The sequence below is a fragment of the Pangasianodon hypophthalmus genome, chromosome 6 (genome assembly GCF_027358585.1).
Source record: "Pangasianodon hypophthalmus isolate fPanHyp1 chromosome 6, fPanHyp1.pri, whole genome shotgun sequence".
In the NCBI taxonomy this organism is placed as follows: Eukaryota; Metazoa; Chordata; class Actinopteri; order Siluriformes; family Pangasiidae; genus Pangasianodon; species Pangasianodon hypophthalmus.
Genome location: NC_069715.1, coordinates 19,886,528 through 19,914,102, shown reverse-complemented (window position 1 = coordinate 19,914,102; position 27,575 = coordinate 19,886,528). Strand labels below are relative to the sequence as shown.

General features: G+C 36.7%; 2 protein-coding genes across 6 annotated transcripts in view; both read right to left on the bottom strand.

The window, feature by feature from the left end:
* Window positions 1-3,989: 3,989 nt before the first annotated feature.
* LOC113526906 (ATP-sensitive inward rectifier potassium channel 1-like) lies at window positions 3,990-9,343 on the bottom strand. Its single transcript, XM_026914346.3, has 2 exons — window positions 9,112-9,343; window positions 3,990-5,375 (listed from the first exon to the last, which is right to left on the bottom strand). The coding sequence occupies exon 2, from the start codon at window positions 5,350-5,352 to the stop codon at window positions 4,234-4,236; it is 1,119 nt and encodes a 372-aa protein (XP_026770147.1). The 5' UTR covers window positions 5,353-5,375; window positions 9,112-9,343; the 3' UTR covers window positions 3,990-4,233.
* Window positions 9,344-18,474: 9,131 nt separating this feature from the next.
* The window catches only part of aplp2 (amyloid beta (A4) precursor-like protein 2), a 91,819-nt gene continuing 82,718 nt past the window's right edge, over window positions 18,475-27,575 (bottom strand). For 3 of the 5 annotated variants that reach the window (XM_026914426.3, XM_026914429.3, XM_026914427.3), the window contains 4 exons: window positions 26,335-26,420; window positions 23,597-23,674; window positions 20,025-20,201; window positions 18,475-19,902 (listed from right to left, as the gene is read on the bottom strand). In XM_026914426.3, the coding sequence (XP_026770227.3) occupies window positions 19,801-19,902; window positions 20,025-20,201; window positions 23,597-23,674; window positions 26,335-26,420 (443 nt within the window). In that variant the 3' untranslated portion in view covers window positions 18,475-19,800. The remainder of the gene's footprint in view (window positions 19,903-20,024; window positions 20,202-23,596; window positions 23,675-26,334; window positions 26,421-27,575) is intronic. The other 2 variants (XM_026914428.3, XM_026914430.3) reach the window with 1 other exon arrangement.

The window sequence follows — 27,575 nt, the reverse complement described above, 5'->3', positions numbered from 1 at the left end:
GGAATTAAAATGATTAAGGACGAATTCCGTAGATGTGCTCTAACCTTTAGTGCAATAACTTAAAACAGAGGGCATCTCAAGGCTCATGTATGCAGCTACATCGTTGAGTGTTATTAGTCAAATTGCTAAAACAGTCATCAGTAGGCTTCTAAATTTCATCTGGAAAAATAAAATACATTAGATTAAAAAAATCTGTCATTATGAACTGTTATGAATATGGAGGACTTTCTGGATTTCACAATATAAAACAATACACATAAGGTTAATTGGATTAAAAAGTTTTTAAACAATCCTCTATCTATTTGAAATATTGTGTCTAACGATGTGTTTTCTAAGCTAGGTGATTTCAATTTCTTTTTTCTATGTGACTATAGGTTCCAGATATGGGATATCAGTCACTCCAAAAGAATATGCTAGTGTTATGCGTGCAGTTCTATCTGGCATTCTAATGCTTTTTAAAGTAGCTGTAGATGAGGGGCCTATACATCTGCCTGATTTGAACCCAGTGAATACTCTAATTGGTCATATTTGCTTCTGTCCTACAGTTAAAAAGAACAATATGAACATCTCTAGGCTGTTTCAGAGAGAACTGTTAATGCCGTTCATTTCTGGAATCAGTGTAAATGCCCTTGAATGGAAAAAGATTATGGACCTTACCATATAAATATTTGCTTACTAATAAGGTAAAGGAAATATCTTTTCAAATTATTCACAGATGCTATACAGCTAATCAGTTTCTTGTTAGGTTTACAGAGATATCGATACAAATTGTTTACTTTGTAACACACCTGGAAACACTTCTCAATTTATTTTGGCACTGTACACACACAAAAAAAATTCTAGAAAAGTCTCAGTAGATTTATTATAGAACATTTTGAGTCAGATTTTAGTCTTTGTCTAGCTGATGTGTTGTTTGGCTTGATGTATGACAGCAGCAAGAACAATCCAATATTTTGTCAATAATTTAGTTATTGTTATGGCAAAATATTTACTTCATAAATTTAAATATAACAATTCTAGGCCTGCACTGACATTCTTTGAAACTGAAGCTAAACAACATGTAGACTTTATTCAAACATCTGCAAATAAAAAAGTGAAAAAGACTTTTTTATGTAACTCTGTCTGTCCCCTGCCTCCCTTTTCTTTTTCTTTTTGGTTTCTATTTTATTTACTTTTAATTGATTTTTTTCCGTTTCAATGCTACGTTAAAATGTTAATGGTGACGTTGTATGTATGATGTTTATATGTTGTATATTTTGTATTATTGCAAAAAAAAAACCTTCTGTCCAGGTGCTGCTGCGCTACTTCCGGGTTCCAGCTACTCTAACCTATGTCATCTCCTACTGTCTGCGGGTGTGCTTACGTCATCGACACGATGGTATTAAAGTGCGCCACCGGAGGGAATGTCGGCAACCTAGTGCTCATTCTTTGTGATTTGCTTGTGTGATTTGTTTGTTGTGATGACTTTTGGTGTATGACCCTTTGCTTGTTCGTAAACTTTGAGATTATATTGTCCCCTTTATTTTTCATTTGTCTGTTCTGTATATAATTATTTTGTACATTTGTTTATTTTTTTTAAACATGCTGTATATACAATCCAAGTCACCAGGTGTAGAGCTTTCATTTGGGTGTGGGGTTTGTCTGTGTGTTTTGGCTAGTTAAGGACTAAGGGAAGCACTTGTCATTTGTTTGTCTTTATTTTATTTGGATAGGTAAGGTAGCATTTGTCTGTACAGTTATTATCAGGTTTTGTTTGCTATTTTGGCCTTGGCCTACCTGTTGATTTCTGGTGACTGTAAATATCCATATTGCACAATATAATATACTGTATACAGTTTCATAAACTACATTTTCACACCTGCAAATTTTATATGTCTTGACATGATAGTAGTTTTTGTTAAGGATTTCTTATAAAATGTAAAAGAATTTTAAGGGTTTTTTTAATGTGTTTGAGATTACTGGTTTGTGTTGGTACTGAAAAAAAATCTACACAAGGTTATATATTTCTTTTTTGTACAAATAACCTGGAAATAGATGTAGAAGATGATAAAAATAATTGTTTAAGCCATGGCCTCAGTTCAAGTGTATTATGTGGCTAAGTCTGTGTTTGGAATGTCCTTGTGTCAGTCATGAACACTCCCTAATGCCCCTCAGTCTGAAACTGGCATGTGCCCAGTGCAGCCAGATAATTATCCTGTGAGCAAAAAACATAGCTCCCTCTCTCTTTCTTTCTTGTTTCTTGTTGTCCATGTGTACCTTGTTAGATTGATTGTTTAAACAATTAATAGCACTGAATATCTGCTCTTGGTTTGAGCCATGGGTTTCACCTGTAAAGACTGCTTTTGTTGTTAAAAAGGAAATACCAACATGAAGACCACAGAGCTGTCTATGGGAGAAAAGAAAGCAATTTTGAAGCTGAGAAAAGATGCTAAATTGATCAGATCTATTGTTCAAGCATTGGGCAAAGCCAATACAACAATTCAAAATGTCCTGAAAAAGAAAGTAACCACTGAAAGTAACCACAACCAAACACCGAACAGGTTGACCAAGGAAAACAACTGCAGTTTATGAGAGAAACATCAGTGAGAGCTGTGAAGAAAAACCCAAAAACGTGTTTCTACACGGCAGGGGTCAAGGTATCACAGTCCACCATTTGAAGAAGACTTCGACAGCAGAAATGTAGAGGCCATACCACAAGATGCAAATCACTCATCAGCAGTAAGAAATGGAAGGCCAGATTGGAATTTGCAAAGGAATACAGAAATGCAGAGAGCCACAAAAGTTCTGGAACCAAGATTAACCTCTACCAAAGTGATTGAAAGGCCAAAATGTGGAGAAAGAAAGGATCTGCTCATGAGCCAGAACACATGAGCTCATCCGTCAAGCATGGTGGAGGTAGTGTCATGGCTTGGGCTTGCACGGCTGCTTCTAGAATGAGCTCACTAATATTTATTGATGATGTAACTCATAATAGTAGCAGCAGAATGAATTCAGAAGTCTACAGAAAGATTCTATCTGCCAATTCACAGAGAAATCTATCTATATTAAGTCTATCTGCTACAAAATTTTTGATTACCTAAAATTTGGATAATTTGCCACCAAAGGTGCCATGTTCTGAGTTGTTTAACACATCTAGATGTAAATATCAGGAAATGAAAGTTGAAATTCTGATCTATCATCTTATGTTCATCTTTTGATCTCAAACCCAAATGTTTCAGTGTATAGCAAAAACAATTTGACCATCCAATATTTTCAGAGGGGGCTGTATATATGAGGGAAATACCATACATAAAGAAGCTTGTAATGTATACTGCCTTATTTTCATATCTGCCAAATGAATAAATGTAAATGTTTGTAATATTAAGATAATTCAGATATAATGTTAAGAATATATAGTTAACTATAATGCTTAATTCTCTCAAAGGACTATTTAGACTCTGAGTGGCAATGAGAAAACAGCCAGACTGGCTTATCTTTAAATTTTTTACTGTCCTGGTGTGTTTTTGGTTCCAAAGGTGCATCAGCAATATGGATTTTAAAAACCTCAGGCCATGGCTGACTGGGTGCAGCAGTTGAGAATACCCTGAACTTCTCCAATAGAGCCATTAGTTTTCCAGTAAATCTTAGAAACTGTACCATTCAAAATTAAGCCTTATCAAAAATAAGACTATGTAACAAAGCAAATATCTGTTTGATCAAAAATATATGAAAGATAGTTGTAGAAAGAACAGAAAAAGCAAGATCTTAAAAAGTCATAATACCTAATAATATACTTTAATAACAGTAGTAGTAGTAGAAGTAGTAGTAGCAGTAGTAGTAGTATGAGGAACTGCAATGAAAATCCAACTTTCAACCTCAAGTCTTAAGACTGATTCATGCACAATAAGTACTCTGGAACAGTATCTCAGCATTTATATGGAACAGAATTTTATTCTAGCATAAGTACAAAAAATATATCCTCAACAATTTTTAGAAAGCGAATATGTCATTTGTATTGTAATACCATAAACCAAAACCAGGTTGTGTGCATGTTATAAAATCAATTAACATTGTATACTATAAAGATACTATAAAAGTCAGCTATTTCCTGACTTTTTACAATTTTAATAACTCTTCATATTAATATTTATAATTAGAAATATAGGGTATTATGGAGACTTCATATCTCTGTGTTTCACAAACAGAGGAAGTGAATCAAAACAATCAAAACCTCCAGAGATAAACCCTCAAAATTCACATTTTACTATTGATAGGATTGTCAATGTTGATAACCACAACGCCATGATTTTCAAAGCCATTTGTGGAGCAGTTATAATGGTAGTTATCATTACTGACGCATCTAGCTGAGCTGGCAGTCAATGTTGGCTCCACTCTAGCAAAATTGGAGAAGTCCACACGATACCTTCCCTCCTTGCTGCGGGAGATGATGGGCAGAAACTTGTAGCCCCACATAATTTCCTGAGGTAGGTAAGAAGTCCTGACCTGGCAGGAATAGCTGGTGGACTCAGCCATTCCATCCAGAAATACCACCAGCTCAAACTCCTGTTGATTTAAAGTCTCCACTGACATCTCAAAGAAGGGACTTGTCTTGTCAATCACATGATTTAAGGTCAAGGGGCATACAAAAAAAAGGTTATCCTTTCCAACATCTACCATGAAGTCAACATTGACCTGGTCCAGGATGATGGTTTCACCTTCAGGAGTTACTGTTGTTCTAAGCAGCTTTCCATATATCTGGCTGCCGATCATCAAAGATTTACGCAAGTTAGCCACTCTTATCTGCAAACAGAGGACTCCTTTGTTTGGACAGATAACTGCCATCTCACTAAATGCTATGGTCTTGACCCTTTTCTTGGGCAGAGAAATTTTGGTCATAACCACTCCACACCAGAAGCAGTTAATGATTGCACCCACAAGAATCTGGATAATGATGAGAACAATAGCACTAGGGCAGTTTGGGGTGATATCTCGTCCCCCATACCCCACAGTTGACTGTGTTTCCAGGGAGAAGAGGAAGGCAGTGGTCAGTCCATGGAGATTAATTATACATACTTTGTGGTTATGTGATGGATTTTGCCATGACAAATCTCCATTGCTGTAGGCAATCCAATACCATAGGACTCCGAATATGAACCAGCTGAGAGTGAATGAGGCCACAAAGAAAACAAAAACAAAGCGCCAACGGATCTCCACAAAGGTGGTCCAGAAGTCTAGCAAATAGGCAAAGAAGTTGCTGTACCTCACGTTGCCATATTCAATGTTACAGTGGCCATCCTTCGTCACCAAGCGTTTTTGACAAAGCCTGCGTTTGGCCAGGTAGTTTCTGAGCATCTCTCTCAGGTAGCACTTCATTTTCAAATGACAGGAATCTCAGTCTACAAAGAAATGACAAATATAGTCATATACAGTATATCACTGGGAAAAAAAAAGAGTTCATTTTATAATCATGTATATTTTTTTTCTACAGAATGTCTGCATAGAATATAGTCTATATTCAGGGCATAGATTAAGTCTACCATGAACTACATTACTCTGGGAATTTGTTTTTACTACTTCATAAACAGTACCGTAAACTGTAACAAATGAAATGGACACACTGAATGTACCCTAAACCCAAATATATTCATTTGCTGACAAGTCTAAAAAATCTAATGTTTAGCTTATTTCATAAAATTTAGGCTGGTGAAATGGGCACAATACAGAAGATTAACCCAAACCCAGTGCAATACCTTTGCCTGTGTATAGAACTACTGAACAAATTGTCCGGCTCACAGTTCTGACCTTTATATACAAATCATTCTCAGATATACCTTTATTGGCACTTCAAATTAATATTTAAATCATTACAGAAAAAAAAACTAATACTGATGCCTAAAAAAACTGACATCGTGAGGGTCATATCTATTGATTTTGTTTTTATAATTGTATGGTTTTCTAAAATAACTGCATGCAACAGTAACAGAATTGTCTACATACGCTGAGCTGTAAGTACCTAACTAACACAACATTAAGAGAATTGCTAGTTCACCAAAATATTCCTCAAGTCACACTGATGATGCAACCAAAGGGTGGTAATTCATAACCCCTAGCTTTCCTCAAGCACAGCCAGTTAACAACTTATCACTATTCACAGTTTACCCCCTATTTATTGTCATATCTTTAATGTTAAAACCTTGAAAAAGAGATTCTAAACTGTTCTCAAACAATAAACAAGTAGCAAAGAAAATTATAGATATACACTGAGGGAAAAAATTATATGATCCCCTGCTGATTTTGTACATTTGCCCAGTGACAAAGAAATGATCAGTCTATAATTTTAATGGTAGGTTTATTTGAACAGTGAGAGATAGAATAACAACAAAAAAATCCAGAAAAACACATTTAAAAAAAATTATAAATTGATTTGCATTTTAATGAGTGAAATAAGTATTTGACCCCTTCACGAAAAATGACTTAGTACTTGGTGGCAAAACCCTTGTTGGCAATCACAGATGTCAGACGTTTCCTGTAGTTGTCCACCAGGTTTGCACACATCTCAGGAGGGATTTTGTCCCACTCCTCTTTGCAGATCCTCTCCAAGTGATTAAGGTTTCGAGGCTTATGTTTGGCAGCTCGAACCTTCAGCTTCCTCCACAGATTTTCTATGGGATTAAGGTCTGGAGACTGTCAAGGCCACTCCAGGGCCTTAATGTGCTTCTTCTTGAGCCACTCCTTTGTTGCCTTGGCCATGTGTTTTGGGTCATTGTCATGCTGGAATACCCATCCATGACCCATTTTCAATGCCCTGGCTGAGGGAAGGAGGTTCTTAACCAAGATTTGACGGTACATGACCCCGTCCATCGTCTCTTTGATGCGGTGCAGTTGTCCTGTCCCCTTAGCAGAAAAACACCCCAAAGCATAATGTTTCCACCTTTATTTTTGATGGTGGGGATGGTGTTCTTGGGGTTATAGGCAACATTCCTCCTCCTCCAAACACGGCGAGTTAAGTTGATGCCAAAGAGCTTGATTTTGGTCTCATCTGACCACATCACTTTCACCCAGTTCTCCTCTGAATCATTCAGATGTTCATTGGCAAACTTCAGACGGGCCTGTACATGTGCTTTCTTGAGCAGGGGGACCTTGCAGGCGCTGCAGGATTTCAGTCCTTCACGGCGTAGTGTGTTACCAATTGTTTTCTTGGTGACTATGGTCCCAGCAGCCTTGAGATCATTGACAAGATCCTTCCGTGTAGTTCTGGGCTGATTCCTCACCATTCTTATGATCATTGAAACTCCATGAGGTGAGATCTTGCATGGAGCCCCAGATCGAGGGAGACTGACAGTTATATTGTGTTTCTTCCATTTGCGAATAATCACACCAACTGTTGTCACCTTCTCACCAAGCTGCTTGGCGATGGTCTTGTAGCCCATTCCAGCCTTGTGTAGGTCTACAATCTTGTCCCTGACATCTTTGGACAGCTCTTTGGTCTTGGCCATGGTGGAGAGTTTGGAATCTGATTGATTGATTGCTTCTGTGGACAGGTGGCTGTTATACATGTAACAAGCTGAGATTAGGAGAACTCCCTTTAAGAGAGTACTCCTACTCTCAGCTCGTTACCTGTATAAAAGACACCTGGGAGCCAGAAATCTTGCTGATTGATAGGGGATCAAATACTTATTTCACTCATTAAAAGGTAAATCAATTTATAACTTTTTTGAAATGCATTTTTCTGGATTTTTTTTTGTTGTTGTTGTTATTCTGTCTCTCACTGTTAAAATAAACCTACCATTAAAATTATAGACTGATCATTTCTTTGTCACTGGGCAAACATACAAAATCAGCAGTGGATCAAATAATTTTTTCCCTCACTGTATTAAGTATTCAGTATAATGTATACTGTAGGTACATTAGTTATTTGGGCAATTTTTTTTAATCTGGACAGTTTTATTGTGTTTGACCCTGAGAAAATACTGTTCACAGACCTGTTCTCTCCAGTGTCAACAAGATTTTCTCAGTAGTCTGACACAATGAAATCTCTTCCAGTTCAGGTTAATTGTTGTCAGAATGACGTTAATTTTTGAAAAGAATAGAATAAACAGTCATGAGAACAGAGCATAGGGTTAACTATGGAATATGGAGTAGTGTGGAGTAGTACTTTCTAAAATGGATTATATTAAATAGGAAGGATTTACATGTAATGTAAAAACAAACAAACAAACAAATAATAATAATAATAATAATAATAATAATAATAATAATAATAATAATAATAAATGAGGGAGGCCAGGTAATGCATGTTAAAACTAGTGCTAGAATATTTGACATTCAAAGCAGCAAACTGGTTCAGTCTAAATGTGTTTCTTGGGGAATTCCAGCAAGCTGTCTTTTGAGTCTGAGGTAGCATTTAATGATAAGCACGTTGAAACATATCCATTTAGTATCCTGTCCTAAGAAGTATAAGCTAATGATGTTGCTCAAATATTTTGTAATGTTCTAACAGTAACACAGTAAATATTCAAAGACGAAACAAACAATTTCTGACAATTTCTCTGTAAATGACGACACGCTCACACATGAATTCCAAATGGTTTGTGTAATTATGTATAATGAAATGTAGGTTTTTAGTATATATAACATTTCATTAAAAATAGAGGTAGAATATACATAGGCCATCTTTTTTTCTTCATTTTTTGAATGGCCCATTGCATATGCTTAAACTAAATTCAAATAATATTTGAACCCTAAAGGGCTCATATATTATTACCAGTTGTGGGGAACCTCTTTAATCTATGTCCCTATGCTTAGCAGTTACAGATACACTGTCCCATGTGACTGTCCCATGTCCCAGCTCAGACAGTGTGTCTCTAGCTGCTAAGAGACAAAGGGAATTTCTATTTTGCCCAACAAAAGGATACACTGTCTGTGGCTGAATTTTGAGTAGTGCTTGGTCTACCACTCAAAAGCCTAGCGGAGTCTAGCCAGCAGACTCGTCAAGAAATTCTTTGCTTAGACACTACTTAAATAAAATAATACCATCAGTTTTAGGCATTCCTTTTCTTTTGGCTTGATTAGTTTTGAACCTGAACAGTAACTCAACATGTTTTGTAGCAAAGTATTCACTATAGCACTTACCTGTTATAGAAGGTCTTCAGTGGATATCCAAGTAAAAAGTGAAATGGTGTCTTTTCTTTCTTTCTTTCTCTTTTTGATCCTTAATTTTGATCATTCATGAGTAACCTCAAAATCTCTAAAATCTTAATCTCAATGAGATATATAAAATATATCAGTCATTAGTCATAGTCACAATAGTCACTCCTCTTTTACACACTCCAGAATGCTTCTCTCACCTTGTTTCCGAGGTCTGGGAATGCCCTGCCCGGTCCATCCACCCTCCTACTTATAAGACTGTTCACTGAGTAGCTACTATTTATTGTAAACACAAATCATTAGGGATGTACTTAAAGTTTTATGCTACAGCCATGAAATTGTATAAGACAAAAATCAATGTTTCATAATATTACAAAATTCAGAAATTGAGGTAATGACATACTTTAGATTATTGATCAATTAGTTTTTGAAGACCTTCTATGAGTATAATCTGATTTTTTAAAGTAACATTGAGTATATTTATATTAAAGAAATAATTTGTTTATTAATAGTATGTAAAGACTAACATGATCCAGGTCAGTTTTTAGAGACAGTTCAAAAGTTTAAATAGATAATATGAGTAAAATTCACTCTTTGCCATGAGTAGTCTGTCCTGTCACTTTAAAATGCAAAGGTGTGTTTAGCAGCATATTTAATCAAATCATCTGTCTCTTTATTACAGACACATCTCATTCATCTCAAATATTTTTGCCACCAAATTATTTATAATATTTGTCTTTTTTAGACTGCCACACTCTCTGTTCCTTTAAAAAGCATGTTTTGAATAACAAACTAATTGCAACATGTGTGCTTTTTTAGAAGCTGCATTTAAGCTGCAATCCTACTATCACAAGCGCAATTCTGACTACAGGAATCATTAGTAAGAATTAATTATGGCTTCAGATCAGAAAGAACAGGATCTTTTTCCCATCTGCAAGTTCCTCATCAGCTAAGCCTGTTCAGTATCATGTGTCTGAGCGTTACATAGTAAAAATACTTTTGCTATGATGTAATAACACTGTTGGTGAAAATCAGTTCTTGTATCATCACCTACAGAGGTCATGTTCATCAAGACAAAGTTTAAAAAAAGTCTAAATATATTATATTCATACTGATCATTTAAAAAAAAATTAATTTTTTCTAAGTTCAATATATAACAAATATTCTAGACAGGCATAAAAATATATTTCTATATGCAATATATTAAAAAAACACTATTCATGCTAACCATGGTAAGAAAGTTCCAAAAATGTGCATGCCAAATGTGAGTAATTTTCCAACTTTCAAGTCTATTCATGTTCATGTTAATCTTTTGCTTGAACTCCGAGATGTTTCACTTCATTTATGTTACACTGTAAAAACTTGTTGTACATTTTACAGTACTTTAACATTGTATAAAAGAACACATAACCCAATACAGTTGCTCATTTGGCTGATGCAGGATACCACCCAGCTAACAGTCTTATCCAACCATGAATGATTGACGGTGCTGGGATTTGAACACACAACCTGATTTGTGAAGCCAAGCCTTAACCACTGAGCCACAACTACACTACAGTGGCACTGCAACAAACTTGAATTGATTCAACCACTTCTACCAATGAATTAACCACTAAAATATTGCAATGAATCAATGCAAGATTGTGTTTCTCTGTCTCTCCACCTCTCTCTCTGTCAAACATCACATGCCTCTCCTGAGAGACCAGTGATCGTGACCCCATCTGCTCTCCAGACTTGCCCGATCCAACTTGATGCCCTACTTCTGGTTGGAGTTCTCATCACCTGAAAATCACTCACTGCTGCTGAGGATGGCCCCACATGGACAGCCTAAAGATCAATGAGATTACTGTAGATGGTACCACGTAGAAACCATAAAGATGGGTGTGGATGTTCTTGCTTGGATAGCCGTAGAACTGCAACTGCTACGAACAGTTTTGCACTCAAGTCTCCATCATTGAACAGTTGATAACTTCAACAAAATAGACTTCATTTTAAAACTATAATGAATTCAGAAATAACTCATGCTTGTATTCATAAGTTGCTCATAAGTTCCTGGTTACATAGTTGCACTTTTTGACTGTATGATATATAATTATAGAAGGGAAATTATTTGCAATCGCAATATCCAGTATCACCCAGATGAGGGTGAGTTTGCTTTTGAGACTGGTTCTTCTCAAGGTTTCTTCCTCATATTGTCTCAGGGAATTTTTCCTTGCCACCGATGCCTCTGGCTAGCTCATTAGGGATAAATTTATAAATTTAAAATTTATATCTGGAATTTATATATTTTTGTAAAGCTGCTTTGTGATAATATCCATTGTTTAAAAGTGCTATACAAATAAAATTCAATTGAATTGAAAAGTTAATAGAGCTAGTTGTGGTGGCTCAAGGTTTCAAGTCACAGCCCATAAGGTCATGTGTTCAAATCCCAGCACTGCCAAGCTGCCTTGATTGGGTCCTTGACTAAGACAGCTGTATCCTGCATTAACCAAATGGCAAATGTACTAGGTTATATGTTATTTTACACTATGTATTGCAGAACTTTACTGTTTCCCATAAATTTTACAATACTTCACTGGCGACTCAGCTTGCCAATAAATTTCTGTAAAATCTACAGGTTTCGTAGGCGTCTTACAGTTAATGAGCCCCATAAAAATGTTCACTTAGCCCAAAACAAAAAACTAAGAAGTTTTTTTTTTTTTTTTTAATCCATGAGATTGTCCTGTTATTCCACCAAAACAACTTGTTTCAATTTTCATTTATCAAGTAGACCATATACAAAAAATATTTTCATATCAAAGGAGAGGACATTAGATGAAATCTCCCCACACCTGGAAAACTGTGCGTACAAACAATGCCATTAAGAAGCTGCAGCTTGGTAGGTGTGGTAGTATTGCGTGTCACCTTCAGCAAGGTAATGTGAGACGTAGGGATTGTGTTCATGAGGTGTAAAGAGAAGAGAGCCAGGTGAAACTATTTACTTCTCCCCATGTGTTCAACAAATCCATGCCTCTTTTTACACAACACAGAAAAAAAAACACAAAAAACAGGCATCACTACAATATATGTGCTTGTGCTGTGGGAAAAAAAAACTGTACAACCACAATGAAGGTGGTAATACAAAAGAGACCTGATGATATAAAATAAAAAAAATAGTACAGAACATTCCTGGTAAAATGAGCTGTTTTATATGGTTAGATATTAACTACAATGGTGTTTTCAGGTGTGGCTTTTGTCCAAAACCTGTTCTAACTATTGCATGAGTAATGCTGACGTGTACTGTATGAGCAGTGCGCATGTGTACTATTTTGCAAAACAGGATGAATTCAAGGAGTATTTATTGAATATTTAATGAACATTTTACAAACTTTATATTAAAAGATCTTTATTGCAAATCATGTAGCAATGACTGCACCCACAGAGTCATCCAAAAAGTCACCCCTAGAGATCTCCTATTGAGCAATCTCATTAAATTCATGGTTCATGTTAATACAAAGCCTAAAGCATGCTTGCCACAGAACATGTGATATATGAATTTTTTGTGCATATTTAGATATATGATAGGGTAGTCACAAATGTAATTCACAATGCAAATGTAAATCCATTAAATTAATCTCAAGCTATGTCATTGTCAACCTCAAAGAAATATTACGTCTCAAAATACATTTCAGTATTAGCTTAATTGCAGGACCAGTAAAAAAAAAAATAATGAAAAAACGTGAAGAAAAAATACAATTCATAATAATTAATAAATCTAATGGAAAAAATAGGCACAGCAGAACAACATGCTAAAAGGAATTTCTAAAGCAGTCATGGAAAATAGAAATATCAAGGTTTTAAAATAAAGTACTTATCTGGGGTCCTCAAACCCCAAGTTACTTGAAAAAAAAAAAATTGAAATATGCATATTGAGTTGCAGTTAAAATTTTGCTTCCAACAAGCATTCAGTAGCTTCTATATGTACCTACACAACATTACCTCGTCTAGGGAAAGTGCTGCATTGCACCAAGAGTCCTCAGTTAAATGAATGAATTATAATGAATTTCTGTGTTTTTTTGAATGAATTAAACATTATATCCAGTATTTATTAACTGAAATATGGCTTTCTGATTGCTGAAGGGAACTTTCAGGTAAATGAGAAGTGAAGGAAGCATGAGGTGGTATAAAAAAAAAAAGTTGTTTCAGGAATAGCAGAGATGTTAATATGTGAAGAAAGTACAGTACTCAGAAGTACTCAGAACTTCTAATAATGATATCATTTTCATTATAATGATAACAACCATTTTGTTTTTCCAAAACAAATTCTGCATAATCTGCTTGTGAACAAAATCACCAAAAATCTGAAAAACATCTGAATGTTATCTAATATTAAGTTATTACACAAAATGGTTATGTACTTTACATTGCCTGGTGCACTAGTGCACTAAAGAATGACATAAGGTTTTGGCCTACAATAAATTTATATTATTATTCTTCTGATTAATTCGATATGTTGTTATCAGTGCTATCTGGGCACGTTGAGCATATTAGGAGGAACGGTACTGTGGTACAGCGGGGTCCACATGGGTTTACTCCAGGTTCTCTGGTTTCCAGCCACAACCCTGACCAGGATAAAGCCATTAATGTTAGTAAAAATAGTAACATATTTTTTAAATAATAATAATAATAATAAATAGGTGACTGGGAAATAGAAGTATGCACAATGAGATATTCACAAACTGTACAGAGAGTTATTTCCTTCTGTCTGGTATGCTTTCTGGTAAACACTGGCAGTATTATTGAGGCTTATTTTTACAAGACGTAACATTGTTAAGGTTGTGACAATGCAACACCTAGAAGGAAGATATCTTCCTTCGAAAAATATTTGTTTGTTTTTCACATCATCCGTGTAACTGGAACAGGACACACTCCAGGATGTTGCAAGATGTCTGGAATGTTTAAATAGCTCTCTCTGTTTAATGCCTTGTTTAACAGAAGGAAGAGGAAGAGAAGTTCTACAGGCCAACCTGAGGCTGAAGGTGAATTACTGGAATGGGTTGTGTGAAGGTTTATGCCATTTAATGATGATTCTGCATTTCTAATTGGGTTAAATGGTGGCTGAGGATATCAGAGCTTTAGAAATCTACATTGTCTATTAATTTTTTAAGGTTTAAGAACAAAACTCTATGGCAATCCGTTGAAAGTTGCTGTGGCTGAATTCTGGCAAACACCCAAAAAAGATTTTAAAAAATCATGTTTAGGTAAAAATTGGATGGCGATGAGGCACATGTTTAAATGCTGCAAGTGACTTTTGCCTCCGACATAGATGATGGATTATACATTTCCCATAGAAAACTTTTAACTGTCTGTGAGAATTAATGCAGTTTATCTATAAGTAGATTAGGTTACAAATGTAGAGGTAGGCAGGGCTCACCAAAACTGGACATCTGATGATTAGAAAAATGTTGCCTGGCCTTTTCCCAGTGTTCATCAGTCCAGTTTGGGTAAGTCTGTGTCCACTGTAGCCTCAGATTTCTGTTCTTGGCTGACAGGTGTGGGAACTGATGTGGTCTTCTGCTGATGCAGCCCATCCACCTTAATGTTTGATGTGTTGTGCATTCTGAGACGCTTTTTTGCTCCCCACAGAGAGGTTATTTGAGTTACCTTCAGATCATGTCAGTTTGAAACTGTCTGGCCAGCCTCCTCTGACCTTGCATCATCAAGGCATTTCTGCCCACAGAACTGCCGCTTACTTTATTTATTTATTTTTTTGCACCATTCTATGTGTGAAAATCCCAGAAGATAACCAGGTACTCAGACCAGAGCAAGACTCAAAAAAGTTCATTTGGCTCCAACAACCATACCATGGTCAAAATCACTATGATGATGTTTATTCTCCCAGTCTGATCTTTGAATAATAATTGGACCATTTGACCTGTATCTGCATGATTTTTTTTGCATTTTGCTGCAGCCACATTGTTGACTGATTGGATAAGGTGAATTCAGGTGTTTCTATTAAAGTGGCCAATGGGTGTATATTGGTATAAAACATTGAAGACTTGTGAATAGCCTGTTAGTTTGTTAGACTATGAGAAAAGGCTCGTATGAAGATAGCGGCAGAGATTTCATGGTCAGTGGTAAAAGTTCAGAAGCTCAAAGGTTTAATCTGTCACATGTCACATACAGGGTACAACACATAGTGAAATGCCAAATAGTCTGTGATTGTGCAGGTATACAATGAATAAGAATACAATAAAGAATACAATTAAATTTACTGGGCGGCATGATGACACAGTGAGTAGCATTGCCTCACAGCTCCAGGGTTCATGATTTGATCCTGAGCTCAGTTAACTTTTAATTTAAGGGGGTGCAACATAGCCCCCATGACCAAACATATGACACCAATTTGATCTAAAACAGACAATGCACTTCGAAGATGTGAGACTCTTCCTGTTTTGCTTTTCTGTCATAAATTTAATCCCTCACCATGGCCACAACATTCAAGATATCAAAAATGACTGTCATTTTGAAAGTTGTCTGGCTTGATGAGAACAATATATGTACCGAGTTTGGTGACGGTAGGTGAAACTGACCCCACCACTTTAGTCCACTTTAGTCCATTCCCATATCTTAGATTTTGCCTGTGCCTAACGGTCAACAACTCTGACGTGTGTGCAGACTTTCATGAAATTTTAAGCATGCTAATAGCCTCAAAAACACCCAAAAAGAGTATTAATGTTTGATGCGTTACCATGGCAATGTTATTTATCAGAAATCCTTTTTTCCAAAAAGTTCACAGCATGCATTTTTCACAAAATCCAAAATGGCCGATTTCCTGTTGGGCGGAGCTAATAAGAACAACGTGTTTACTGAGTTTCGTACATATACGTACAGGTATGTACGATATATGCACCAAGTTTGTGTACTGTGTAAAACGGGGCACTGCAGAGCCCCCCACCACGCCCATGTGCTATCCTTTGCCCAGGCCTAATGGCTGACGACTCTGAAGCGTGTGCCAAATTTTAATGAGTTTTTGAGCATGTTAAGGGCTCCAAAAGCCCCCAAAACCTTAAATAATAACAACAATAGGGCCCTGGGCACTTTCAGTGCTTAGGCCCTAATAATAATAATAATAATAATAATAATAATAATAATAATCCTTAGGAAAACATTAGGGCCCTGAGCACTGAAAGTTAACATCATACAGTGAAATACGGTGATGGCAGCATCATTCTCTCAGGATGCTTTTACCTGGGCTTCTTGTCAAAAATTGAAGGGAAAATGGATGGCACAAAATATAGGGGGATGTTATAAGAGAACCTGCTTCAGTCTTCTAAAAAATCTTAAACATGGGAGAAACTTCACCTTTCAGCAGGGCAATGGTCCCATCACAAGCAATGCAGGAGTGGTTAAAACCAAAAAGATGAATATTCTACAGTGGCCAAGGCAAAGTCCAGATGTGAATCCCACTGAGAATCTGTGGCACCATCCAACCAACCTGAAGAACCTGGGGCAAATCTGCCATGAAGAACAGGTGAAAATCACTCCCAAACAGTGTGTGAAGCTGGCAGGAATGTATCCCAACAGACTTAAAAGCTCTTATTGCAACAAAAGATGGTTCTACTAAGTATTAGTCTGAAGGGATTGGATACTTGTGCAAGCAGCATTTTTTTTTTTTGAGCTCTGCTGACAAATAACGAATTTTGACTTTACTTTAAAATTGACTTTAAGAGCATATTGGTTTACAATAAAAAATACTGGCTGGAATAATCTCTCTAAGTGTCATCTGTAATCCAGATGATTCTGAGGACTTCTAAGGAGATTGAATACTTTTGCAAGGCACTGTAAATAATCACTCTGTGTATGTGACTTACTTCTTTTCCAAATACTACCGAATGGCTAAGTAATTTATTAGATGAAAAATAAAGTGTTATTGTGTCCTTCTCTAGAAGTTAATGATCATCTGGAACAGTATTGTAAAGAGAAACACATAACAACTCATTACGAATGACTAGTAAACTAGCAGTTTTCTTGATGATATACAATACGTATAAGACTCAATAGTTGTTGATTAGTTCATAATGAACAACTGAACCACTGTTTTATCCTTATTTACTGAGTATTTACCCAGTATTCATTAATTGTTAATAGTAGTAATGTAGGTGTTAATACAGTACTATACATTTATAGTTACTAATTGTAGTTACTGTCCCCTGTAGTTACTAAATGCCTATAAAACGAATAACAATTTTGTTATCAGTTTATCATGAGACCCTCAAGCAATATGTGTTCGTTTCTAGCATTTTTGCAGTCTGATAATGTTTTCTGTGTGATTTATCTGTCCAAAGTCTTTGATGTTTAGATTAAATGACTGGTTTGTATTATAAATCCACAGCATAAAATTTCAGACTGTCAATTAGATATTAGGGCTGTCAAGCAATGGCTGACGAAGTATGCAGGGGTTTATTTTAGACGCTTAGTACATTTATTTTTAGACACAAACAGCTCACAATGACTATCCTCAAAAACTTCCACTGTCACTACTTCTGTCTGCAAATAGTTACATAAAACCCTGGCCTTTAACCACTGCACCCACTAACTGTTAGACGTTTTTGTAATTACATGTCATACAAACAAGCAAATAACTTCCTGCTCTGTATAACGTACATGCTCTGTACATTGCCATAAGTAAGCTGACATCATCTGATTTCCAAATATTTTTATATCTAGCACCAAAAAGTCGTGAAGTACAACCAGGGACAGTGCTTCTGCTTTTTATTTAATCAGACTGAATTAATTCGATTGTGCAGTGAAATTATATATCCTTCATTACATTATGTTTCATAAATAATGTTATACATTTACATTTATACATACTGTTAAGCATAATCCATTGTTAAATTCTATTCACTGAGAAAAATGTCAAAGTTCCACTGTACCTTTATGAGTCGACTTCAGATAGGGTGTTTTACATGAAAAAAGCAATAAATTAACAGGACAGAGACATTTTATAATTTAATTCTGCTTCTATCACAGTCATATCGCCATATTCTACTACTAAAATAGACACTGTGCCTCCTGTGCAATGCCAAACAAAATGAGCCTTTAACTAATGTTTTCTTATATGCATACTGTGCATACTGTGGACCAGGCCTGAAAATGAAACAATAAATAATTACAGCTTTCTTCTTATTCATGATTATTATTATAATATTCACGGACTACCTTTTTTCTGGGAGTCTTTGGTAAAATGGCACACTTTAGTAATTTCCCTGTGATACACCGGATTCCACTAATTAATTACCGAGTTGAAGTGCCTGGTCCTGAACGAAGCAGAACAGGAGAATCAGAAAAAGACAGCAGACCATGTTACTATGGAAGAAGTGACTTTATTGATGTTTCCTGATTGCAACCACAAAGTTGTTTTCAAAGGAATCAACTACTTTAACTACCAATATATCCATCTTATATTAGTGTCCCCTTACCCTTCCCACAATCAAGCAGGCAATTACAGAGTTCAAGATCAAGCCATTTGGGTGCATAGTGACAGCCACAGGAAGAAGAAAGAAATAGAAACAATTATGAACTTTAAAAATAATGATAATAAATAAAAAAGCAAATGTTAAAACATAGTTTGTTAAAACATAGTTTGTGTCTTGTAGAATTTCACCAATTTTTGTGTCTTATAGAATTTCACCAATTTTCCAGGTCTCCAGCTCCCAGGTCTCATGATACTTTTTTGCTAACAGCAACCAGTGTCTTACTAGCTTCAAACAACTGCCTGATCTTCTGGGCAAAAATATTGTCAATGGATGCAATCAGTAAACAGTTCTTTAGTGCCAAATTATGGTCAGTTTAGCACTACTAATCAGTTAGTCAACTAGTCAGTTATAATGCTTGAAGTGTCACATGCGTGTGCATGCATGGTAAATGACATTAAATTGCTGTTTACTAGACATGGGAGACTGGAGGCTTCTACCCATAATCCTCTCTGCCTCAATAGAAGCAATACCCACAATCTTAAAAGTACACAATTTAATTTGACCAAACATATGGTGCTGTGACTAAAATATGCCTTCTGAAACAATTTTATTTCCCTTGAAACAAGACAAGGGTGCCTGAGGGTACTAACCTTCTAATTACTTAATCCACACACCAGTTCAACAGGCTTATGACAAGTCATACAGGCAACAGCAACAGACATTTTAACTAACCAAACCTGTCCCTACACAACAAGGCTGGGGAAATAACAATGAGGAAATGCAACACCTGCTTTACACTCATATAGAATTTAGTTGTAATAATAAAGTACATAAAGTAAATGAAATAATTTCACTCATCATACTTTCTCATTTTGATTTACTATAAATTTATGTTGGTACAAATAACCTGCATGTACAAGCAAGCTACTGAAAGGAAAAACCAAAAGGTTTTCGCAATCAGATTTATCAATCATGATTCATAATCGAATTTAAAAATTCAATACATTACCATTCAAAAGATTAAATTTAAGATTATAAACAGAGCTCCATGATACAGCAGTTGCAATAATAGAACTAGTAGCAGTGTTAAATAACTTGGTTTTGATTCTTAATGAACTTGATATGCATTTCTGATTCTAAGAGAGCAGTTATATTATTGGTCAGTAGTATGTTCACCATTCTGTGGCCCCATATCACCCCCTGATGGTCCAGATTAGATATGCATCTGCTCCAGGTATTTGTAGGTGGGGTTTTCATAGCCATGGTTCTGCATCTTGTTCAGGTGACGCTCCTCAGGACTCAGCATAGGATCAACCTTTCACAAAAAAAAAAAAAGTTATCATATTACATGATTTTTGTATGATCTACAAATCCCTCCCCTTGACAATTTTATCCCATTTACCTATTATTATAAAAACCTGTGTGTGTCAGACTGACCTCCACAATGCCATGGCTGATGGTGCCATACTGCCTTTTTCTTAGCAGGACCAGACTGATCACAATCACAGTTGCTACAGCAACTGCAATCACCAGCAAGCCAATCAGAGTACCATTCCCAAAGCTGAACTCCTCCCCCAGAGGGTGAAATATCTCCTGATTCCCTCTGTGACTGTACTGTTAAAACAAGAACAAACCATAGGCATACTTAGAAATGGATCTTGGTGAAAAGTTTTCCATGAATATGTATATAACAAATAAAATGCTGACAACTAGCTATGTTTACACACAGTCTAATAATTGATTAATAACCTGGCTGATAGCACAATTGGAATAAAAAAAAAAAAGGTTCACGTAAACACTTCAATCATTATAGAGCAAACCTATTTAGGCAAATCCGACTGAATTTTCTACCCAATCGACACTTTTAATAATCTGTTAATCAAAATCACTATCAGAATCTGCATGAAAGGTCTGTGTATGTGTTTTTGAGTGCTGGAAAAAATTTCCATTGAGGAAACATTTTTGAAGCAGGTGCCTGGCACAAACTTATCTCAGTAAAGTTGGCTTAGCATTTGATATTCTCCAGACATTCAGCAGGAATGTTAGAATATACACAGGGAGAAAAAAAATCTTATTATTTTTTTTTTAAAAAGCAGTGCATCCTTGCTGCTGAACGATGTGAAACTTCACTGTGGCCACAAACTGTCTATTTAGTAATGACATTTGGATGACATTTTTTGCTGAAAAGGAAATGATTATACACTAGGCTAAACTGAAGTATCTATCTGGCTGGATTCGTGCACTCCTCCACAGATAGCATGCAGAAGCTGTTATGCAAACGCTAACACTAAACCTTGCTCCTCGCTAGCACATAACTTCTGATTCTGGCTACAATTATCTAATTACATATAATTTGCATATTAACATACATTGTCTACAGACTGCTCTGTTTAGGATACACAAACAATTAATTCAGAATCAGCAACTGAAATTAATTCATTTGGCAAAACATGTTTGCATGTCAATTTAGTCACTGTAAAGAGCACACAACTGATAAAACATGATATAAATTATCATGGCTTATTATTATTACTGAAGCAATAATGTACATCGATTTCTTAAGTTCTCGGTAGTTAAGGATCTGTGCTTGCAACCAGAAACTGAGCTTAAATCCCAGAGAGAACAGCCGTTAATTGCTTATCCATGTTTGAGTTGTTCAATTTTAAGTAGATTTATTGAGTTTATGTGATGGAAGATGAACTTTGATCACATGTAGGCTACACTTCATGCATTTACATATAGACACACACATGCAATACACTCAAATCATGCTTTTTGGTGACATAAATGGATAATTTAACTGAGTAAGATGATACTTTTTGTGCCATAAGGAAATCTTCAAGGTCTTTAAAGGACTGTTCTGACGTGTGTGTGTGTGAGAGAGAGAGTGAGAGAGAGAGAGTCCCCTTAGAAAGTATTCTTTTGTTTTTGCTATACACTGAAGACAGTTGATTTTGAGATCAAAAGATGAAAATGCAATGATGGATAAGAATTACAGCTTTCATTTCCTGATATTTACACGTAGATCAAAAGTGATCAGAAATATTGGAACATGTGTTTCTTGTTGCACTGTTAGAATTACTGTTTAAACAATGAATAGCTCTGAATATCTACCCTTGTTCTGAGCCCCCGGCTTCTCCTGTGAAGACTGCATTTGTTAAAAAAGATAAACCAACATGAAGACGAGAGAGCTGTCTACAGGAGAAAAGCAAGCCATTTTGAATCTGAGAAAAGTGGGAAAATCGAGCCACTGCAAATGCACTGGGCATAGCCAATACAACAATTTGAAATGTCCTGAAAAAGAAATAAACCACTGGTATAACAACCAGACACTGAACAGGTCATCCAAGGCAAACTTTGTACGAGCTGTGAAGAAAACCCCAAAAACAACAGTCAGTGACATCACCAAGAACCTCCACAGGGCAGGGGTGAAGGTATCGCGATCTATCCTTTGAAGAAGACTTTGAGAGCAGAAATAAAGGCCATTCCACAAGATGCAAACAACTCATCAGCAGTAAGTATCGGAGGCCACATTGGAATTTGCAAGGAAATACAGAGATGAGCCATGAAAGTTCAGGAACCAAGATTAACCTCTACCAAAGTGATGGAAAGGCCAAAGTGTGGAGAGAGAAAAGATCTGCTCATGATCTAAAACACAGAAGCTCATTGAGCATGGTGGAGGTAGTGTCATGGCTTGGGCTTGCATGGCTGCTGCTGGAATGGGCTCACTAATCTTTATTGATGATGTAACTCATTATGGTAGCAGCAGAATGAATTCAGAAGTCTACAGAAACATTCTATTTACAAAGAAATTAATCCAATCTAACTGGGAGGAACTTCATCATGCAGCAAGACAATGACCCCAAACACACTGCCAACACAACAAAGGACTTCATCAAGGGGGAAAAGTGTAAGGGTTTAGACTGGCCAAGTCAAGCAACACAAAAGAAGAATGCAACAGTTTGGTGGTCAGTGGCTTGCTGGCTTGATGCAGTTATTGCAAGTAAGGGAAATGCAACCAAACATTAAGTGTAATTAACTTTTTTTTAACTTAATTAACTTTAAGTCTAACTATTGATCACCTAAAATGTGGGTGGTCTGCCACCAAAGGTGCCATGTTCTAAGTTCTAAACTGAAATTCTGATTTATCTTCTCATATTCATCTTTTGATCTCAAACCCAAATGTCTTCAGTGTATAGGGGGAAAAAAAATTGACCTTGCCTTTCCAATACTCACTGAGCACTTTATTATGAACACCTACTCATTCAATTATCTAAATCAGCCAATATGTGGCAGCAGTGCAATGCAAAAAGTCAAAAGCAATGAAAAACTAGCTACAGTAGAGACTATTGACAGGAGTGGAACCTGATGTGATCATCTGCTGTTGTACCACCTCAAGGTTTGATGTGTTGTGCGTTCTGAGATGCTTTTCTGCTCACCATGGTTGTAAAGAGTGCTTATTTGAGTTGCTATACACTTCCTGTTAGCTCAGACCAGGCTGGTCATTCTCCTCTGACCTCTCTTATCAACAAAGCATTTCCACCCACAGTACTGTCACTCACTCAGTGTTTTATGTTTTTCACACAATTCTGTGTAAACTTTAGAGACTGTTGTGCATGAAATTCCCAGGAGTTCAACAGATTCTGAAATACTCAAACCCATCTGATACCAACATCAATACCACTATCAGAGTCACAGAGATCACACTTTTTCTTCATTCTGATGTTTGACGTGAATATTACCTGAAGCTCTTGACCTCTATCTGCACGATTTTTTGCACTGTGCTGCTGCTACGTGATTGGCTGATTAGATAACTGCATGAATGTGCAGGTGTACAGGTGTTCCTAATAAGGTGGACAGTGAGAGTGTGTGTCTATATATATATATATATATATATATATATGCGCACACACATACAAAGACACTAAATATTAATTGGTAAAATTAATTTTTGTAGAACTTGAAAAAACCTCCTGCTGTACTGAAGAGTGGAGGGGAAAAATACTCACCAGAGGATCAACATTCAAAATGCTGACTTTCTCAGCACTGTAAATCACTTCCTTAACATCCACTTTCTCATCAATCACCTGTCAACACAGACAGGCAGCTGTAATTACTCACTCTGGGAGTGTAAGTGAGAATTAGACTGTCTAGGCCATATTCGGGGCCACGTTACACACGCATAGTGAGGAGAATGGCACACAACAGTATTTAGACATACACTATATAGCCAAATGTTTGCAGACACCCGACCATCACACCCATATGTGGGTCTTCCCCAAACTGGTGCCACAAATTTGGAAGTACACAGTTGTATAGAATGTCTCAATTTCCCTTCACTGGAACTGAGGGACCCAAACCTGTTCCAGCATGACAATGCCCCTGTGCACATTATCATTATTACATGAAGACGTGTTTTGCCGAGGTTGGAGTGGTAGAACTCGAGCGGCCTGTACAGAGCCCTGACCTCAACCCCACTGAACACCTTTGGGATGAACTGGAACTGTGACTGTCCCCAGGCCTCCTCACCCTACATCAGTACCTGACCTCACTAATGCTCTTGTGGCTCAATGGGAATATCTCCACAGCCACACTCCAAAATGTAGTGGAGAGCCTTCCGAGAGGAGTGGAGGATAACAGCAAATTGGGATTAAATGGGATGTTCAACTATCACAGGCTGCATGAATGTTATGGTCAGATGTCCGCAAACTTTTGGCCATACAGTGTACACTATATGGCCAAAGTATGTGGACATCTGACTATTACTTGTTAAACATTTCATTCCAAAAAAAAAGGAGCTGACTTGGCCTTCAAGTTCCAGAGACCTCAATCCGATTGTACATCTCTGGGATGTGTTGGCAAACATGTCTGATCCATGTAGGCCCCGCCTTGCAACTTACAGGACTTAAAGAATCTGCTGCTAACTTCTTGGTGCCAGATACCACAGCACGCCTTCAGAGGTCTTGTGGAGTCCATGCCTCGACAGGTCAGAGCTGTTTTGGGGGCACAAGTGGGATCTACACAATATTAGGCAGGTGGTTTTAATGTTATGGCTGATCGGTGTATATATTACATACTATAATTCAGATTTTCCATTGAAGCAACTGGAGAATCTACTAATCATTCCTCTATCAAAAATCACTCTCATAAGGACTTTTATTTAAAAAATAAAATAAAATAAAAAAACTGACAGTTCTGATCTTCTACAAGTATCTCCAACCGTAGCAGACATTACTGGAAGAGGCTTGGTGCTGGCATTGTCTCTAGGGATGGCATCACTAAATATTAATTGGAAAAAATAATTCTTTTAAAACTAAAATAATGTTTAAACCAATGTTTTGCAGAGAAAATCTGCTATAGTTAAGAAAACTTAAGATCAAAATAATCACACTTTCTGCATATTAGGGCATTAGGTTCTTTCTTGAAGAACTGAGTACATATTACTGATCACTCTATTAATATTTGTAGAACAAATATTACCTGCCACCTGCTAATTTCTTTATGTTTTGTATTAATATCATTAATGAGGCTAGCTGTTAATATTAGTTGACTCAATATTAGTCGAGAGAACTTTAGGCTCGTTGGACACAATACACAAAGAAAACACAACTTGCTTTGAAATTGTGTCAGTAGGAATGTTTTTTTTCAAGCATTCTTTCATTCATCTCTACTTGCCCTGAATACAGAGCCAATAAATAAAGATATCATCATCATCATCTCTCACAGATTGTTTTATCCCACATACCATTCAACACTCAATCACTGCATGTGCCTACAGATGTTTAGGTTTCCTGCATAAACCTCTATGTTAACAGAAAGAGGCATGCTGGCATGCATACAGGCAACACCACACTCAGTCATGTGCATCCCGGTGACTCATTAGTCTACAGTGTAGTCAAAAATCAGAACTAGGATGTGGATATGAGAAAGAAATACCAGAAATACGACATGCAATGATTAGTGGGATTAAAAAAAAATGGGAATGCAAAAGAGCATTATATAGGAATTAATAAAGGGCATGAAAGGTATATTAAATGTAAAATATAATAATCAATCAATGTACATAATAAACATCATTTAAATACTGAAGTATTTTTCATTATTTGCTGCCCATTATGGTGAAGATCAAATTAATTCATTTAAAGCATAGATAATCGTTAGGATAAGTATGTGGAGCAGGATATACACTATATAGCCAAAAGTTTGTAGACACCTGTCCATCACACCCATATGTGCTTTTTGAACATCACATTCCAGATCCTGAGGGAAGGCTTTCCACTAGATTTTGGAGCATGGCTCTGGTGATTTGCCCTTTCAACCACAAGAGCCTTAGGGAGGTCAGGCACTGATGACAGGTGAGGAGGCCTGGTGTGCAGTCTGCTTTCTAATTCAACCCAAAGGTGTTCATTGGGATTGAGGTCAGGGCTCTTTGCGGGCCACTCAAGTTCTTCCAATCTAACCCTTGGCAAACCATGTCTTCATGGACCTTGCTTTGTGCACAGGGGCATTGTCATGCTGGAATATGTTTGGACCCCTTAGCTCCAGTGAAGGGAAATTTTAATGCTACAGCATACGAAGACATCCTATACAATTGTGTGCTTCCAACATTTGGAGAAGGTCCACATATGGGTGTAATGGTCAGGTGTCCACAAACCTTTGGTTATATAGTGTATATCGAGTCAGTCTTACAGGACAGAATTTAATTTTATGAATGTATACTACGACAGAAAAGCCATCGGTTTCTCACCTCATTGTCACTGATCTTGTTCTTGCTGTTGCTAAATCTCTCCTCCGCTCCAATCAGACCATCCAGACCATTCATCATTCCAGAGCCTACAAACAGAATAGAACAGGACCGCCGTACACACAGAGATATTAGATGTCACCTGTCTACACACATAACCAGACATTTGGACACACACAATACAATCAAATACAATTTCCTTGGGACCTGCAATTATAAGCAAACAAATTACAAATGCTAATATAAATGTTAAAAAAAAATGTATTCACATGTATGTGCTGCATGATTGAAAGGCAAATAGAGATGGTTCCCTGCCCTGATTGGTTGGATGGTAATGGTGCACATGGTTTGGGGGTGCACATGGCTAGCTCTATGATTGTTCTATGTATTAAACTGCATCTAGATGAGGTAGCACCTCTTCAACCACATGGTCGGGAAAAAAAAAAAAAAAAAACACTAAAAACCATGCATTTACCTTTGCGGTGAGCCAATCACAAAACGCTAATCATCCGCAGACACCCTTACCTAAATATTAATGACACTGATGGTGTACTGACAATTTAGTACAGCAGTATGCAGTTTGGGATGCAGCCCAAGTATTGGCGACATTGAAGACTCAATAAATTCCGCCATTGCTTCAATATTACAGTAGAATTACGAGCATGAAAATAACCTTACTGTGCACATCAGTGTGAGTGTGTACTGAGTACCAACTCAAAGGGCAAAACCTCTCGGTTGCTCCACTGTAATCTCAGAATGTGTTGCTGGGTAGGCATTTTACCCAAGGGTCCATGTATCTTTGAGGCTGATAGATGCAAACCAGCCCATTAACTCTAGGTGGTTAGCTAAAAGTCAAAGAGAACAAAACTATCACTTCAGGTTGCTGCTGATGTATGTATTTATATTACCTAATCTGTATTCACCAAGTATTTTTAGGGGGCTAAGCACCAAAAGTGCATAGGCACCCTACTGTATCTGTAGGTTTTCTTCTTCTTCTTCGTCTTCTTCTTATTATTATTATTTTTTCCACAACGGGACTATATGGCAGCCCACAGAACACTTTTATTATTTTTATAAAATTTGGCACAGTGACAGAGGTCAGTCTCACCTAGCTACAAAAATCTTTTGGACGCCCCTCAAACACTCTAATGCCACCAGCAAGGCAAAATTTGCACAGCATACATATGCAAAAATAATGCTACAATGCAACATCATAGAAAAGCGTTTCCACATTTTCTTCATGC

What these genes read in the sequence shown, in the direction of transcription:
- LOC113526906 (XM_026914346.3), bottom strand. Translation starts at nt 5,352, where the DNA reads ATGAAGTGCTACCTGAGAGAGATGCTCAGAAACTACCTGGCCAAACGC.